Source organism: Chiloscyllium punctatum, chromosome 39 (assembly GCF_047496795.1).
Source record: "Chiloscyllium punctatum isolate Juve2018m chromosome 39, sChiPun1.3, whole genome shotgun sequence".
Lineage (NCBI taxonomy): Eukaryota > Metazoa > Chordata > Chondrichthyes > Orectolobiformes > Hemiscylliidae > Chiloscyllium > Chiloscyllium punctatum.
Genome location: NC_092777.1, coordinates 61,103,335 through 61,123,137, shown reverse-complemented (window position 1 = coordinate 61,123,137; position 19,803 = coordinate 61,103,335). Strand labels below are relative to the sequence as shown.

At 40.4% G+C, this 19,803-nt stretch overlaps 1 protein-coding gene across 8 annotated transcripts in view; it reads right to left on the bottom strand.

Moving 5' to 3' along the window:
- cep112 (centrosomal protein 112) overlaps window positions 1–19,803 on the bottom strand; it is a 577,437-nt gene that overhangs the window by 192,555 nt on the left and 365,079 nt on the right. For all 8 annotated transcript variants that reach the window (XR_011954852.1, XR_011954853.1, XM_072558882.1 and 5 more), the window contains one exon: window positions 19,404–19,634. Coding sequence is in view for 6 of the 8 variants with exons in the window: in XM_072558882.1 (XP_072414983.1) it covers window positions 19,404–19,634 (231 nt within the window). In the remaining 2 variants the exon portion in view is untranslated. The remainder of the gene's footprint in view (window positions 1–19,403; window positions 19,635–19,803) is intronic.

Below are 19,803 nucleotides of genomic sequence, written 5' to 3'. Positions count from 1 at the left end.
AACAGACACGGCCTTGATTTACTATCTCATCCGAAACACAACACATCTGGCAGAATCACTGAAAGTTACCATTCAGAAGGAGTCAGCCCATTGTTTGCCAATGACCTCTGAATATTTTTATATGGTACATTCTATTTTTCCCCAAAATATTACACCATGTTTCCATTTAAATAATTAACCAAAGCGTTCTTGAATGTCTCAACTGAACGTCCCTCACCACACTTTCAGTTAGTGAGTTCCAAACCCAGACCACTTGTGAGAAAATATATTTTGTCATTTGCTTCTTTTGCAAAACATTTTAAAACTATGTCCTCTGGTTATTAATCATTTTACAAACGGGAATACATTTTTTTTCTATCTGCTCTGTCCTGACTACTCACAATTTTGAAAATGTCTCTCAACTCTTCTTTCAGCTTTCTCATCTCCAAGGTAAACAGTCCCAACTTCTCTGAACTATCCTCATAACTGAAGTTTCTCATCCCAATTCCCAGTTCACAATTCATCAAAGTTTTGTTTTATCTGGAAATGTTGAAATTGTCTTGAAATGCAAATCTTTCTGCAGTGCAAGTATTTTCCATCAGCCTTTACTCTATTTCCAACCACTCAGTCAATTTTGAATCTACATTACTACTGTCCCTTTTATTTCATTACCTATTACTTAATCAGAAGTCTGTTGTGTGACACTGCATTGAATGTTTTTCAGAAGTCCATGTATGCCACATCAACCCTCTCTGTTACCTCTTCAGAAAACTTCAGCAAGTTAGCTCAGCATAGTTTTCCATTAAGAACTCCATGCTAATTGGTCCAAACTAACCCACATTTTTCTATGTGACTATTAATTCTATTCTGAATAATTAATGCTAAATTAAATTGATTGGTCTGTAATTGCTGGGTCTGTCTTGACAGCTTTAAATGAACAAGGGCAGATGATGGTATAGGTGTATTGCTGCTCGACTATAAATCCAGTGTTAGTATACAGAGACATAAAGTTGAACCAAATCAGCCTTTCTACCTCCATATACTATGGTTCATCAATGATCTTCTCTCATATTAGGTCAGAAGTGGGGATTTTTGCTGATGATTGCACAATCTTCAGCATTATTTGCGACTCCCATGATACTGAAAGAGTCCATGTTCAAATGCAGCAAGGTGTGGACAATATCCAGATTGGGCTGATAAGTGACAAGTAGCAGTTGCAAACACACACATGTCAGACAAAGTCCATCTCAAATAAGAGATAATCTAACCTCTTGATATTCAGTGGTGTTACCATCACTGAATCACCCAATATCAATATCGTGGAGCTTACCATTGAGCAAAAACTCAACTGAACTCACCATATAAATACACAGGCTATAGGAATAATGCGGCGAGTAACTCACCTCCTAACTTCCCAAAGCCTGTGCACCACCTATAAGGCACAAATCAGGAGTGTGATGGAGTAGTCCTACTTACCTGGATGGGTGCAGCTCTAACGTTATTCAAGAAGTTTGACACTATCCAGGACAAAGCAGCTGGCTTGATTGGCACTACAACGACAAACATCCACTTCCTCCACGACCGACGCTCAAATTCACTTAGCACTTTCTAATCCAACCAAACCACCCCCAAGGACAGTGGCTGCAGATACATGGGAACACCATCATTTGCAAGTTCACCTCCAAGTCACTCACCATCCTGACTTGGAAATTATCATTGTTCCTTTAGCGTCCCTGAGTCAAAATCAGTGAACTTCTCTCCTTGAGGGCATTGTAGGTCTATCTACAGGAGGTGAGCTGCAGTAGTTCAAGAAGACAGCTCATCATCACCTTCTCAAGGGCAACTAAGGGCAGACAATAAATGCTGGCCAATGACACCCATGCCCCAACAGTGAATAAAAACAAATTCATGACATAGCAAAATTAAAACCTTCGAAGACCCTCAAAAATAATTCCCAATGGCTCCTAATATTTGAATAACTAAACCCAAACTCTGCAAATCAATTCCAGATACTGGTTTATATCTTAAACAAATTTATTGACAACGTAGTAACTTTAGCAGAGTAACATTAAACACCAAATTAGTCCAATTGGTCTATGCTATAAACCTATTCACACAAAAGACTGACAGACAGACAAACACACTTAAGAGATGAATAAAAGAAAATAATAAAACCGGCCAGATTACCTAAGTGGTTTTCACAATGTGTTGTTCACCAGTATAGGTGATTTGTTACTTGGTTGATTATCTGAAAATGTTCATCAATTCACTCAGATAAAGGAAGTAATACTTAAAATTTAGTTTTCTATTCTCTGAGCTTCCAAGAACTGCTCATAAGATGTTACATAAACAGCTCTTCGGTACAGACCAGTGAGCCTGACGTCAATGGTGGGCAAGTTGTTGGAGGGAATCCTGAGGGACAGGATGTACGTGTATTTGGAAAGGCAAGGATTGATTAGGGATAGTCAATATGGCTTTATGCATGGGAAATCATGTCTCACAAACTTGATTGAGTTTTTTGAAGAAGTAACAAAATGGATTGATGAGGGCAGAGCGGTGGACGTGATCCATATGGACTTTAGTAAGGTATTCAGCAAGATTCCCCATGGGAGAATGGTTAGCAAGGTAAGATCTCATGGAATACAGGGCGAACTAGCCATTTGGATGCAGAACTGGCTTGAAGATAGAAGACAGAGTGGTTGTGGAGGGTTGTTTTTCAGACTGAAGGCCTGTGACCAGTGGAGTGCCACAAGGATCAGTGCTGTGTCCACTACTTTTCGTCATTCATATAAATGATTTGGATATGAGCATAAGAGGTATAGTTAGTAAGTTTGCAGATTACACCAAAATTGGAGGTGTAGTGAACAGTGAAGAAGGTTACCTCAGATTACAACGGGATCTTGATCAGGTGGGCCAATGTACTGAGAAGTGGCAGATGGAGTTTAATTCAGATAAATGTGAGGTGCTGTATTTTGGGAAAGCAAATCTTAGCAGGACATGTACACTTAATGGTAAGGTCCTAGGGAGTGTTGCTGAACAAAGAGACCTTGAAGTGCAGGTTCATAGCTCCTTGAAAGTGGAGTCGCAGGTAGATAGGATAGTGAAGGAGGCGTTTGGTATGCTTTCTTTTATTGGTCAGAGTACTGAGTACAGGAGTTGGGAGGTCATGTTGCGACTGTACAAGACATTGGTTAGGCCACTTTTGGAATATTGCGTGCTATTCTGGTCTCCTTCCTATCGGAAGGATGTTGTGAAACTTGAAAGGATTCAGAGAAGATTTACAAGGATGTTGCCAGGGTTGGAGGGTTTGAGCTGTAGGGAGAGATTGAATAGGCTGGGGCTGTTTTCCCTAGAGCGTCGGAGGCTGAGGGGTGACCTTATAGGGGTTTACAAAATTATGAGGAGCATGGATAGGATAAATAGACAAAGTCTTTTCCCTAGGGTGGGGGAGTCTAGAACTAGAGGGCATAGGTTTTGGGTGAGACGGGTAAGATATAAAAGAGACCTAAAGGGCAACTTGTTCACGCAGAGAGTGGTACGTGTATGGAATGAGCTGCCAGAGGAGGTGGTGGAGGCTACTGCAATCGCAACATTTAAAAGGCATCTGGATGGGTATATGAATAAGAAGATTTTGGAAGGATATGGGCCGGGTGCTGGCAGGTGGGACTAGATTGGGTTGGGATATCTGGTCGGCATGGATGAGTTGGACCAAAGGTTCTGTCTCCATGCTGTACATCTCTATGACTTTCAACCATTTATGCTGAAGCATCAGCAGGCAGATTGCCCATCTCTTCCACGAGGTCCTAGTTAGCATGCAACATCTGCTATCTGCTTGAGCATAAGGTCTTTTACAGACTTGCTGGAATCAGTACCAGGTACTGACCTTGTTAATAGACCTCTGCTATCTGGTTAAACGTAATGCCCTTACCTAGAGACAAAGTATCCACTTTTCATCAGGAACAGACTTGTAATTCTCCTTTTGATTCCCTTTTACTTAAAGAAGATGTTGGGATTTCCCTTTTTGTAGCTGCCAGTATTTTTTCATATCCTTTTATTGTCATTTATTTTCTCATCTCCCTTCTGTATTCAGATTGGTTCTTAATTGGGTTTATTACCTGACATTTTCCATACTTGACCTCACAAATAAGCAAGAGTTTGTTTGGTCTTTTTTCCTTTTAACACAAGCTATTACCAACAGTTCAAAAGTCATCTTTAGCTCCCAGTTCACACTCTAAATGATGACCATGGAACAGTTGTTGATTGTCAGAAATATCCAGCTGGTTCACTAATTTCTTTTAGGGAAGGAAATTTTCCTCCAAACCAGGTCTGGCCTACATGTGATTCCAGACTCACAACAATGTGGTTGACACTTAGTTAGAGGTAGGTGATAAGTGCTGGCCTAGCCAGAGATGCCTATATTCTGTGACTAATTAAGAAAAAAAATTGTAAGTCTTCAGTTCTCTGACACCAATCCCAAATCCATGGGAGATTGAAGAATTATCGTTTGCAATTTCCACTCTGATTTCCTTCAATATCGTTGATGCATCTCATTTAGCCATGGAGCCTTAATAACTTTAAGTACTGACAGCTTATCCAATGCCTCCCCTTTATAAATTTTAAACCCTTCTAATGGCTGAATTTCCTCCTTTGCCATGATGGGCAGCATTAACCTTACATGTAAAAACAAATGCAATGCATTAAGTTAACACCTCAGCCATTTTTCATGCCTCCATTTAAAAATCCACTTTTTGGTCTCAGATTGCCCCTAATTCTCCTTTTGTTTCCCTTTTATTTCTGATGTGCTTAGAATACTTTGGGATTTACTTTTTTGTTAGCTGCCAGTCTTTTTTCATATCTTTTTGTTTCTCTTATTTGTTTTCTCACCCCCTTCTGTATTCAGCTAAGTTCTCAATTGGATTCACTACCTGACATCTTCTTTAACTTAATGTCTATCCCCTTTGTCATACTGTCCCCAATTCTCCACATGCCGTAAGACAGGTATTCTGCTTGATTGAGCTGCCCTGCCATACCTTAATTTATAGTTTTAATGTACTTTATTTACTGTAACTTTAATTATGTTAACTTATTTAACCTTATTGTTGTAATATTAACGAAAGCTGGTATTTAGTGTTCTCAAGTTCCTGGATTGGCATTGAACTTAGAATGTTCTCATTCAGGTTAGACTGCCACCTGAGACTTCGCTTACTGCAGTAAACGAGCGCAATCATTGTGTATAACAAAAACAGAAATCAATCACAAGATGAAAATGAACTCTTTCCTGCAAGGCTGATGGTGTTACCAGAATATCTGAAGCAACTTGACTGTAAAGTGCATGGTGGCGAGTTTTGGCATGGAATACAAAGTCATAAGAAGCCCATTTTTAACTCATTTTGATCACTTTGCTTCAGAAAATGAAAGGTATTCATTTAGTTTTAATAAAGCTTTACTGGGTCCAGGTAGACAATGTTGCACTTCATTGTTTTTCTGGTCACAGTTCATTAGTAGAGTGGAGACATCATAAAAATTAAGGTTTAATTTGCACAATGTGCACAAGTGGTGACAGAAACAGGGATGCGATTGAAACAGACAGATACCAAAATAATCAATAACAGATGTCCTTGAAAAAAAGCATTGCCCTGAGACATTTGCTGTAACAAACAGTGCTCATTTTAACTGCTAAAGTCAATCAGTTTGCTACTGGAAATCATGATCATGAAATCGAAGGACTTAGCAGCTGAGAAGCTCTGATCACATACATAGAGAAGGAGTATTAGGATTCAAAAGCCACCAATGTAGTTTGCTTCATCAATTATTAGCCAGGTGTTTAAATGGAAGATTTCCTTGATGTGACATAATTAAAAATAATTTAGGATTTTGGTATATTTACAGCATGGAGAAAAACCTCTACCTGCAGAGACATTCACAACTTGAACGACAACACATCATCAAACAACATTTTGTAAAAACTCAGGGGAGGAACAAAAGATTACATTTATATTTTTTAGCGTGCTTTTATTTGGAATGATATTGGGGGAGTTAACATGCCTGATGTTATGCTCTGAAATCACATATTTATAGTTAGCCACAAGCACAGAAGTAGTTTCGCTAACAATCACACCTGAATGAACTTTATAACTTTAGCACTCATGCTGACAACAGGGCACTGCATTGTCAGGTAGGAAATTCAACATATAAGCCGCAAGTCGTGCACTCTCTGTGCACTACTAAGGGAGTGTGGTACCTTCATTTATCAGAAGCATTAATTTGAGGCTCTATTTATTCACATCCAGCTGCATACTGCACAATTTTTCTAACCATTCAGTTTTTTCTTTAGAGAATCAGAGTTAGTGCACACACAATTTCCTAATTTACTTTGCTGGTGAGAAAAGCCTGCTACTTACTGTACACATTTCAAGTGATCCTTTGCATGACTCCACAGTGCCATTCCTATCAGCAAGCAATGCTGTTTGCATTAGAAAAAGAAGGAAATATATACTAAGTTACTTGTGGGAGTAGTGTAGTGGTCTCTAACAGTAACCATGTGGTGAGATGGAGTATAAAGCAAAAAAAATGAGAACTTATCAGAAATGTAGAGCTATAATCTTGCTGGATTTTAATAGAAAGGTAGATGGATGAAGCTAGCTGCGATGAGGAGTTCAAAGAATGTTTTTTGGGATAGTTTCTTAAAACAGCATGTTTTGCAGCCAACCAGGCAGCAAAAAGCAGGGAGGCTATGGCCTAGTGGTATTATCATCGACTATTAATCCAGAAACCCAGAATAACGTTCTGGGGACCTGGATTCGAATCCCGCGCACATCAGATGGTGGAATTTGAATTCAATACAAAATAATCTGGAAGTAAGAGTTGACTGATGACCATGAAACCATTGTCAATTGTCAGAAAAACTTATCTGGTCTGGCCTACATGTGACTCCAGAGCCATAGCAAGGCGGCTGACTCTCAACTCTGAAATGACCTAGCAAGTCACTCAGTTATATCAATCGCTAGAAAGTCACAACTAAGAAATGAAACTGGATGGACCACCTAGTATCGACTTTGGAACTGGAAAAGACAACGGCAAAACACAAACAGCCATGTCGACCATGCAAAGTCCTCTTTACCAACATCTGACGGCTACAGCCAAAATTGTGAGAGCTGTCTCATAGACTAGTCAAGGGTCAGCCTGACATTGTTGAGAGTGTGGTGCTGGAAAAGCACAGCAGGTCAGGAAGCATTTGAGGAGCAAGAGAATTGACATTTTGGGCAAAAGCTCTTCATCAGGAATCTGAGGAAGGAGATGTAGCTGTGGTAGCAAGTTTGTTTCAGGAATGTGGCTGAAGAACTTCAGGGTAGAGGAGATGACCTGGCTGTTGTAGTGAGAGAGAGACTCACTGAGATCCTTGTAGAGAGAGGAGGAGAACTTCTTCAAGGTAGGCATCCTAGAAAGAGGCTTCGCAGTGAGATTAAAATCAACTAGGCAAAAGTGAGGACTGTGGATGCTGGAGATTAGAGAATGTGGTGCTGGAAAAGCACAGCAGGTCAGGCAGCATCCGAGGAGCAGGAGAACCAACATTTCGGGCAAAAGCCCTTCAACAGCCTGACATAGTCATACTTTACAGATAACACCCCAGACACCACCATTACCATCCCTGGATATGTCCTGTCTCACCGGCAGGACAAACTAGCAGAGTTGGCAGCACAGTGGGTTACAGTAGGGAGGGAGTTGCCCTGGGAATCCTTGACATCAATTCTATACTGCATGAAGTCTCATGGCTTCAGGTTAAACATGGGCAAGGAAACCTCTTCCTGGTCACCACAAACTGTCCTCCTTCAGCTGATGAATCAGTACTCCTCCATGTTGAACAAAACTTGGAGGAAGCACTGAGGATAGCAAGGGCACAAAATGTACTTGGTGGGGAATTTCAATGTTCCCCACCAAGAGTGGCTCGGCAGCAGTACTCCAGATCGAGCTGGTTGGGTCCTAAAGGATAATAACTGCTGGACTGGGTCTGTGGCAGGTGGTGAAGGAACCAACAAGAGGATAAAACATACTTGACCTCATCCTAACTAATCTGCTGGCTGCAGAAGCATCTGTCCATGACAGCACAGGTAAAAGTGACTACCGCACTGACCTTGTGGAGATGAAGTTCCGCCTTCACATTGAGAACAACCTCCATTATGTTGTGTGGCACTATCACTGTGCTAAATGGGACAGACTTCAAACATATCTAGCAGCTGAAGACTGGGCATCCATGACGTGCTGTGGGCCATCAACAGCAGCATAGCTGTACTCCAGCACAATCTGCAACCTCATGGCCTGGCATATATCCCACTCAACCATTACCATCAAGCCAGGGGATCACCCTGGTTCAAAGAGGAGTGCAGGAGAGCATGCCAAAAGCAGCATTAGGCATACCAAAAAATGAGGTGTCAACCTTGTGAAACTACCAAACAGGACTACTTGCGTGCCAAACGGCACAAACAGCAAGTGATAGACAAAGCTAAATGATCCCACAACCATCAGAAGAATTCTAAGCTCTGCAGTCCTTCCACATCCAGTCGTGAATGGTGGTGGACAATTAAAAAATTCACTGGAGGAGGATGCTCCACAAATACTCCCATCCTCAATGATGGAGGAGCCCAGCACAACAGTGCAAAAGATAAGGCTGATGCATTCGCACAGTCAGAAGTGCCAAGTGGATGATCCATCTTGGGCTCCTCCAGTGGTTCCCATCGTCACAGATGCCAGTCTCCAGCCAACTCGATTCACTCCACGTGATATCAAGAAAAAGCGGGAGACACTGGATACTGCAAAATAAATGTGCCATAATAACATTCCAGCAATAGTACTGAAGACGTGTGCTCCAGAACTTGCTGCTCCCCTAATCAAGCTCTTTTAGTACTATTACAACACTGGCACCTAACCGACAACGTGGAAAATTGCCCTGCATACAAAATGCCGGAAAAATCCAACCCGGCCAATTACTGCCCAATCAATCTACTCTTCATCATCAGTAAAGTGATGGAAGGGGTCATCAACAGTACTATCAAGCAGCACCTGCTCAGCAACAACATGCTCACTGACGCTCAGTTTGGGCTTAACCAGGGTCACTCAGCTTCTGACTTCATTACAGCCTTGGTTCAAGCATGGACAAAAGAGCTGAATTCCAGAGGTGAGGTGAGAGTGACTGCCCTTGACATCAAGGCTGCATTTGACCAAATATGCCATCAAGGAACCTTGGCAAAACTGGAATCAATGGATATCAGGGGGCAAACACTCTGCTGGTTAGAGTCATACTTGGCACAAAGGAAGTTGGTTGTGATTGTGGACAGTCAGTCATCTCAGCTCCAGGATATCTCTGCAGGAGTCCCTCGTGGTAGTGTCCTAGGCTTAACAATTTCCAGCTGCTTGATCAATGACCTTCCCTCTGTCATAAGGTCAGAAGTGGATAGACTTTAGGGTGTCAGGAGGTGAGTTACTTGCTGCAGTATACTTGAGGAGTCACGAATGGTGCTGAACACTGTGCGATGATTGCACAGTGTTCAGCACCATTCACGACTCCTCAGGTACTGAAGCAGTTCATGCTCAAATGCAACAAGATCTGGACAATATCCAGGCTTGGGCTGACAAGTGGCAAGTAATGTTTGCGCCACACAAATGCCAGACAATGACCACACCAAAAAGAGACACTCTAACCACCACCCCATGACATTCAACAGTATTACCATCACTGAATCCCCCCCCGCTAACATCCTTGGGGTTACCATTGATCAGAAACTCAACTGGACTCACCACATAAGCACAATGGCTACAAGAACGGGTCAGAGATTAGGGATACTGCAACAAGTAACTCACTTCCTAACACCCTAAAGTCCATCCACCACCTACAAGATATAAGTCAGGAATGTGATAGAATACTGCTCAATTGCCTGCATGGATACAGCTCCAACAGCACTCAAGAAGTTTGATACCATCCAGGACAAAACAACCTGCTTGATTGGCACCACATCTACAAACATTCAATCCCTCCACCACAGCGCTCAGCAGCTGCAAGTGTATACTAACTACAGGATGCACTGCAAAAAGTCACCAAAGATCCTTAGACAGCACCTTCCAAACCCACGACCACTTCCATCTAGAAGGACAAGGGCAGCAGGTACTTGGGAACATCTCCACATGCAAGTTCTCCTCTAAGCCTCTCACCACCCTGACTTGGAAATATACCGCCGTTCCTTCAGAGTCATGGGTCAAAGTGCTGGAATTCTCTCCCTACCAGCATTGTGGGTTAATCCACAACAAATGAACTGCCACGATTCAAGCAGGCAGCTCACCACCAACTTCTCAAGGGCAAATAGGGACGAGCTTTCAATGCTGGCCAGCCAGCGATGCCCAAGTCCCTAAAATGAATTTTTTAAAAAAGCAGGCTATACCATACCCAGCATTGTATAAAAAGGACAACATAGACTGGCAGATTTTTGAAAAATACAGATGTAGCAGGGTTGTTGCTATGTGTGACTTCAACTTTCCCAATATTGACTGGAACCTCCTCAGTGCAGATGGTTTTTCTCAGGTGTGTTTAGGAGGGTTTCCTTACTCAGTATGTAGACAGGCCGATGAAGGGAGAGGCCATTTTGGATTTGGTGCTCAGCAATGAGCCAGGATAGGTGTCAGATCTTGTGGTGGGAGAACACTTTGGTGACAGCGACCACAAATGCCTCACATTTACCATAGCCTTGGAGAGGGAAATGAGCAGTTACCAAGGGAAAATATTTAATTGGGGAAAAGAAAATTATGACGCTATCAGACAGGAGTTGGAACTACAGATTGGGAGCAATTGTTCCACAGAAAGGGCACAACAGACATGTGGAGACTGTTTAAGGAGCAGTTATTGCGATTGATGCATAAATTTGTTCCTCTGAGACAGGCAAGAAGGAGCAAGATTAGGGAGCCTTGGATGATGAAAACAGAGGAGCTTCTCATCAAAAGGAAGAAGGCAGCTTACGTAAGGTGGAGGAAGCATGGATCTAGCACAACTTTAGAGGTTTACTAGAAAGGAGCTCAGAAACGGACTGAGGAGAGCCAGGAGGGAGCACGAGAAAGGTTTGGCAGAAAGGATTAGGGAGAACCCAAAGGCATTTAACTCAATCGTGAGGAATAAGAGAATGATCAGGGAGAAGGTAGGGTCAATCAGGGAATGTGCATGGAGTCTGAACAGATAGGGGAAGGCCGAAATGAGTATTTTACTTTGGTTTTCACTAAGGAAAAGGACATTGTTGTGAATGAGAACATTGAGGAGCTGGGAAACAGGCTGGAACAGATGAAGATTGATGAAGTTGATGTGCTGGAAATTTTGGCAAACATTAAGATTGATAAGTTCCCCACGGCCAGACCACATTTATCTAGGCTGATCCGGGAAGCGAGAAAGGAGGTTGCTAAGCTGCTGGTGAAGATCTTTGCTTCCTCACTCTCCATGGGAGTCGTACCAGAGGACTGGAAGAAGGCAAATATTGTTCCTCTTTTCAAGAAGGGGAATAGGGAAATCCCTGGCAATTACAGACCAGTCAGTCTTACATCTGTGGTCAGCAAAGTTTTGGAAAGAATTCTGAGGGATAGGATTTATGAGTATTTGGAAAAGCATAGCGTGATTAAAGACAATCAGCATGGCTTTGTCAGGGGCAGGTCATGCCTCACAAATCTTATTGAGTTCTTTGAGGAGGTGACGAGACAGGTTGATGAAGGTCGGGCAGTGGATGTGGTGTATATGGACTTCAGCAAGGCATTTGATAAGGTTCCCCATGGTAGGCTCATTCATAAAGTCAGGAGGTATGGAGATTTGGCTATCTGGATTCAGAATTGGCTGGGTGACAGAAGGCAGAGAGTGGTTGTAGATGGAAAGTATTCTGCCTGGAGGTCAGTGGTGAGAGGTGTCCCACAGGGCTATATTCTTGGGACTCTGCTCTTTATAGTTTTTATAAATGACTTGGATGAGGAAGTTGAGGGGTGGGTTAGTAAATTTGCAGATGACACAAATGTCAGAGGTGCCGTTGACAGTATTGAGGGGTATTACAGACTGCAGCTCAACATAGATAGGATGCATAGCTGGGCTGAGAAATGGCAGATGGAGTTCAACCTGGATGAATGCGAAGTGATGCATTTTGGAAGGTCGAACTTGAATGTTGAATATAAGATTAAAGACAGAATTCTTGGCAGTATGGAGGAACAGAGAGATCTTGGTGTTCAAGTGCATCGATCCCTCAAAGTTGCCATACAAGTGGATAGGGTCGTTAAGAACGCATGTGGTATTTTGGGTTTCATTAACGGGGGATTGAGTTTAAGAGCCGCAAGGTTTTACTACAGTCCCTGGTGAGACCACACTTGGAATATTATGTCCAGTTCTGGTTGCCCTATAATAGAAAAGATACGGAGGCTTTGGAGAGGGTGCAAAGAAGGTTTACCAGGATGCTGCCTGGACTGGAGGGCTTGTCTTACGAAGAAAAGTTGACTAAGCCTGGACTTTTCTCTCTGGAGAGAAGGAGGAAGTGAGGTGACCTGATCGAGGTATACAAGATAATGAGAGGCATGGATTGAGTCAACAGCTAGAGATTTTTCTCCAGGGCAGGATTAACTGTCACGAGGAGTCATAGATTTAAGATATTAGGAAGAAGGTACAGAAGAAACATCAGAAGTAGGTTCTTTATACAGAGAGTTGTGAATGCATGGAATGCGTTGCCAATGGTGGTGGTGGAAGCAGAGTCATTAGGGACATTTAAGCGACTGCTGAATATGCACATGGACAGCAGTGAATTGAGGGGTGCGTGGGTTAGGTTATTTTATTTTAGATTAGGAATAATCCTCAGCACAACATTGAGGGCCGAAAGGCCTATTCTGTGCTGTACTCTCCAATGTTCTATGCTCTAATGACCTTATAATGAAGGTGCCCATAGATAGCAATAACCAGAGCATGATTGAATTTTACATTCAATGTGGGGGAGAGAAGAGTGAGTCCCAGACCAGTATGTTAAACTTAAATGGTGAGGGTGTGAAAGCTGAGCTAGCTAAAATGAATTGGCAAATTATATTAAAGGATAGATCAATCTAGATAATGTGGTAGGCATTTAAAGAAATATTTCAAAATACACGGAAAGATACATTCCAACAAGAAAGAAAGGATCTTCCATCTGTATCTTATTAAAATGTAAAGATAGTATCAAATTTAATGAGAAAACATACATTTACTCAAAGATGGGTGGCAAGTCAGACAATTGATAGTGTATAGAAACAGCAAAGATTGAGAATACAAGTAATCTCCCGGAAACAGCTATAAATCAAGAAATGAAAGGAAAGGATGAATTCAAGAAAATTACTGTCATTAGGGAAGGAATACTTATCAAATTATTGGAACTGCAGGCTGATAAGTCCTTGGATCTTGATGAATTTTATCCTAGGCTCTTAAAAGTAGCGGATACTAAGGTAGTTTACATAGTAGAAAGACAAAATGCTGGAGAAGTTCTGAAGAGAAATCATATCATGTTGAAATGTAAACTCTCCTCACTTGCAGCCAAACCAGTTGAGTTTATTCATCATTTTCTCTTTTTATTTCAAATTTTCCGCATCTGTAGGTAATTTTGTTTCAAGTCGAGATAGTTTATGTGTTGCTTTTAATTTTCCACAATTCCTTTGATTCAGAAAAGATTTTACTAGTTTGGAAAATAAGATTTGACCCTCTTTAATCAGAAAGGGAGGGAGACTGAAAGCAGGAAACTATAGGTAATAGAGAAGATGTTAGAAGCTATCAATAGAGATATTACAGAGGAACACTTAGAACAGTTCAAAATAATTAGACAGAGTCAACATGGTTTTGTGAAAGGGAAACTACAACCAATTGATTGGAGTTCTTTAAATAAAAAAATTCCTTTAAAGGAAAACTGGTGGATGTACTATGCTGAAATTGGAAGAAGGTGTTTGATAAAGTGCCACACTGAAGGTTATTACAGAAAGTGGAAGTTCATGGCATCACAATAATATATTGACATGGATAGATGCTGGCCAGCTAACAGGAAACAGTTAATCGATGCAGATGGGTAATTTTCTGGTTGGTGAGTTGTAATAAATGGTGTGTTACAGGGATCAGTACTGGCCTTATATAAGTTTTCCAACTTATATAACTGACTTGAATGAAGAGACCAAAGATGTGATTGCAAAATTTGCTGATGACACAAGATAGGTAAGAAAGTAAATTGTGAAGAGGACATGAGGAGGTCACAATGATATAGATAGGTCAAGTGAATGTCAAAGACCTGGCAATGCATTACTATGTCCAAAAATGTGAAATTGACCAAATTGTCAGGAAGAATAAAACAAAAGGTAACATCTAAATGTTGAGAGATCACAAAGCTCTCAGGTGTATAGGAATCTTAGTGTCCCAGTGCATGAGTCACAACAGGTCCACAGGCAGCTACGGCAAGTAATTAGGAAAACTATTAGAATGTTGTTATTTTCTACAAGAGGAACTGAATGTAAAGGTTGGGAGGTTATGTTTCAGTTATACAGCACATCGGTGAGACTGTAGACAGTCTTTTTTAAGCAAGGGTGAAAATACATTGAAGTAGTTTGAAGGAAGTTAATTAGACTGATACCTGCAATTGCCAGCTTGTCTTATGAGGAATGGTTGGACAGGCTGGGGTTATCACACTAGAATATAGGAGAGTAAGAAATAACTTGTTTGAAACATGTAAGATTCTAAGGAGTTTTTAAAAAATATATCTTTACTGAAAAAATAGATTTTTAAATATTACATCAAATACAAAACAAAACTATTCAAAACAGTACAAAAAAAATGAACACAAGAAAAAAATGAAAAAAAACCCAACCCACCTTCATGTAGAAATGTATAAATATATATAGAAAAATATAGAAAAAACCCAACTAACTATTTAACTAAATAAATAATAACCAACAACAAACTAATAAATACTAGTAACTCAACTCAGCCAAACAAGACACTCATACATTCACAGTTCCTCCTCCCTTGATATTGGACTCGTAAAACACAATCGTTACAGCTATAAAAACGCTCTTGTTAGTGTGGCAGATAAATCTGTGTCCAGGTATTCCAAAAAGGGCTGCCATGTCTTATAAAAAATTTCAGTTTTGTGGTGTACCATACTTGTGAGAAAATCCAAGGGAATATGCTCCATAACAATCTTCCGCCAACCCGACAGGCCCCAGGGGTTTTCAAATACCCAACCTAGCAAAATACTCTTTCTTGCAGAAAAAGTGAGGATACTGAAAAATTTTTCTTATGTGCACCTGCAAGGAATACACTGAGCAGGCTCAGAAGAAGAGATCAGGTCCTTGTCCACCCTAACACCCAAAATCTTCTCCATTGCACCTCCCACAGCATTCCAGTATGTTTGAAGCCTAGCACAGGACCAGAGACCAGAGTGCCCATACAAACCTTGCACTTGAGACATGTAGAAGATACCCTGTTTTAAATTTTGACAAACGGTCCAGAGCCAAGTTGACCCTGTGCAGAATCTTCAACTGTAAAGCATGAGTCCTATTGCAAATTGATATATTTCTTGTGTTTTTCCAAATAACTTCCCATGCCTCTGAGCAGACTTCAACACCTAGCTCTCCCTCCCACACCCCTTGATCTCATCTGAGGGGGCACCCCCCAATTGATGATATAAAGTACTGACAGAAAGTGTACTCTTAGCACTGAGCACCCTCCTCTCTATGTTGGATTTGTAAGGATCAATCAAAAGTGTAGTCTTTGTTTGAATAAAATCCCTGTTAGATTCTAGAACTCGGGGTCACTGTTTAAAAATTCAGGGGTAACACATTCACAGAAGGTGGTGAGTCTTTGGAACTTTCTTCTCCCAAAAAAAGATAGAAGTAAAGTCTGAGTATTTTTACAGCAAAGGGAGAGAGAGGAGTGAAAGGAATAGGTGGGAATGACAAGTGATCAGATCAGTCATGATCTTACTAAATGGGTGAGCAGCCAAATGGGCCACAGATACTCCTAATTTGTATGTTCCTACATACATGTGTTTCAAGTCAATTTTTCTAAGAGACTCTTTATCATCTCCAGTAACAGCAGTTCTCTTTAATACAACATTTTCAGTGTCTTAACTATAAGGGACACAGACTATAGTGTGTGTGCTGCAGAACTGATCAGCCATCCAACTTCAAATCTGACTGGCTCACATTAAGGATTATTTGGCCAAAACATGCTTCTTTTCTTCATTATCTTAAAACATTTCTCTACCTTCTTCACTCTTGCCTCCAACAGGAAGCATGAGTTCAAAAACATTATTGTCACTAAGGCCAAGAACCTTCTATTCAGCAAACCTCAGCTGCTTTCTCAAATTCAAACCTCCCCATGGGTCTCTGGCCCTGTATCCACATTTTTCTTAAATATTATCTCTCGTTAACCCTCTTCAAGCTCATCCCCTATGTAAGACCTTGTGCTTCCTTGAATCTATTCCCTCCAGACTACTGAGAAGCTCACTTCCCTTCCTGGTCGTCATGGTAGTGATACTCTAAATGGTTCTTTGTCCTAAAGTAATTAATTCCTCCTCTCTGTTTTCTTCTTCCTCCCTCAGGTTCATAACTCTTAATCTTTTTTAGTAATGTGCAGTATTGCATCATGTTAAGGATTTTCTGATAGCTCATTGCACCACATCACTTGCTGTAGTACCATTCTAATTAATCAACATCTTCTCAAAGCTCCAACTTGTTTTTTTAAGATCTGCACTGGTTGCATGTATTTTTTTCTCTCAAAGAGATATTTAATTTGAATGTTAATTAAAGATTTCAAAATCTTCCCTACTACAGATGTTAAACTTACTGGTCTGTAATTACCTGAGTTAACTATGTCTCCTTTTCTGAAAATGGGTATTAAATTGATTACTGTCCTGTTCTGTGGAAATCATGCATTCTTGATAGAACCCTGAAATAAAAATTCTGAAGCCTCTGCTCTTTCTTCTCCCATTTACTTCAGGATCCTTTGATGTGTCTCATCAAGTCATTGCACTTTATCTTAAGAAACAGTTTGTGATGGTACCTCTCATTTCTCCTTCAACCAGTTCATGTTTATCTCCTCGTCAATATCCTTCAATTTTGTGTCCATAATTGTTTGATATCTCAAATGAAATCCTGACTTCAAAACTCCATCCATTTAATCCACAGTAAAGTGGCATTGTTTCAACATTATTGCAAGGAAGATGAATTTATAAATATCTGTATAATATCTATAAGAATATCTGTACAAACTGTGCAAACTAGTGCAAGGAAGTCTCAGAAAGTGCAGCTTCCCCAGATGTGTAAAAACCATTTATAAATATCACAAATTTACAAATATAGGTACAAGTGCTTGCAATTCAAACTTCACCAGGGAGTAAATTATAACAGGTCAGGCAGCTGCTGCGCTTTTCCAGCAACACATTTTTAAGCTCTAATCTCCAGCATCTGCAATCCTCACTTTCTCCTAATAAATTACAACCACTGTACCATTGGATGGCAGTCTATTGGAGCTTTCGGTGATAGGAAACAACGCTTCTTCATTTATAATACTGCTAGAATAGTGTTGTTTCCCAAATTGTTGAAAAGGACTGAAAAACAACACACAGTTTAGCAGTGATTCACAATAACATTGTTGGAGGCTGGTGTCCAGTTCTGGTCATTCATTGGGCATAATTGCCTTAGGAAGGCTAACAGAAAAAAATCAGACTTCTTCATTCTACACTGTTAGACGATCTAATCTTTTTATTAAACATTGTCTATTTAGCCAGTGACATGATGCCTCTGTTCTTCCCTTGGTCAGCATTTCCCATCAAAGATGCAATGAACTGCCTGGCTCCTTTCAACTCCAATTTATATGTTTACAGTGCTGTATAGACGTAGGAGACCATGTAACACTTCAATCAAATTCACTTTGAAAAACCTTCAAGTGGTTGAACTTTTCTCATGAGAAAACATTCACATTGTCTATTGACACATAACTTCAAACCATCAACTTTGAAATGATTTATCCTGCCAGATAAATCACTCAACTCTAATAAACATAAAGCCTCGATGCATGCACACGATATATCTTATTGCAAGAAACTGAAGTATGCCAGAAGGTTTAAAATCTAAAGCTCTAGGGACACAAATATAGCAGTAGTCATGCCAGTTTAGAGTGAATTGTGTAGACTTCTCAAGCCACTAAAGCCAGAATTGTGATTATTTAGAAGGTCACAGCTGAACAATAGCATCATTGGTTAGTTCAAATTGCAAAACAAATTGCAATTTCTGCTCTACTTGAACATTTCTCGGCTGGAAAAGAAACTACACGAGAACACGATCTAAATGGTGATAGCACTTGACAACTAAAGTTTGATGATCGCAGAACTAGCTAGATCAGAGCCAGCCTTCTGACTTGATAATGAATTGGAGTATATTTTAATGCCAGGTCCACCAAAAGGCTAATCAGTGGCATATGGTTTTAGTCCTTTGGAAAACGGAGATAAAGGATAATAATAATTCAAAAAAGAAAACATAAAATTCCTGTTGAGGGTGTAATGCTGGAAAAGCACAGCCAGTCAGACAGCATTCCTGATGAAGAGCTTTGCCCAAAACGTCGATTCTCCTGCTCCTCGGATACTGCCTGACCTGCTGTGCTTTCCCAGCACCACACTCTTGACTTTAATGTCCAACATCTGCAGTCCTCACTTTCGCCTAACATAAAATTCCTGTCTTTCTGTTCTCATATTATGCCAAAACACTTGTACAAAGTCAGAACTAGATTCCATTAACTGCCTGAAGCATCATTAGATTATTTCTAATCAGTAATATAGTACTGCAATAATTAAAACCTACCGAAAAAAATGACTAACTACACAAACAAACACTGAATTCTCTTTTCTAAACCATTCTGGCTCTCTAGCTCTCCCTCTTTCTTTTTAAAATGCTCCTTAACACTGACTTCTTTGGCCAAGCCTATGGTCCTCGGTCCCAACAAATGGTTGTATAATAAAATTATGCTTGATAGTTGAGCCTTTGAAATGTCTTCAATTCCTGTCCTACATTTTGTAGGTGTGTGGCAGTGCAGTCTTTTAGAATGTACTATGCAGGGGACAAACAGCTACGCACAAGAAATGTCTCGTTAAGCTATCAACACATATGGCAATGCAGCAAACTTAAAGGAATTGTGCAATACAACCAACAGACTGCATCCAGGAAAACATTCGATGTAACCTCTTGCTTCAGTCATGTTAGGATGTTACCAGCATAATATATAATTGCATGTTACTGTTGGAAGGGTTTATTACTTCAATATTAATTTCTTGCGCAGTTTGTTTTATTTACTTGTGCATAACGTGGTCAATGTATTACATTCACTGCATTTCGAAAACATAAAGGAAGGACAAACAGCCTACCCTTTCCACAACATGTTCCATTTCAGCAGCATTTGTCTTCTGAATCTCCAGTTTCATCCTTTCCATTTCAGCTTTCAGTTTGTTGACAGTAGTTTCGTGATCATGCAAAGCTCTCTGCTTTTCCTCCTCACGTAGTAGTCCCAACTCAACTAGCTGTTGTTTTCTCTGAGAGTTGACCTGGATAAGTTCTTCACGTAGCTGGTGGACCTGGCTTTCCAACTCTGTAATTGTCTGCAAAAACAGCAAGTCTTTTTAATTATTGCAGTTGATCACAAATGTACATTTGATGACAAAATTTCATTAAAAATGTCAAGATTAAAACTGTTAACATTAGCTTGCTTGCAAACTGCTTCTGGACATACATTGCTCAAATAATGAAAATGTGAATCCTTGTATTCTC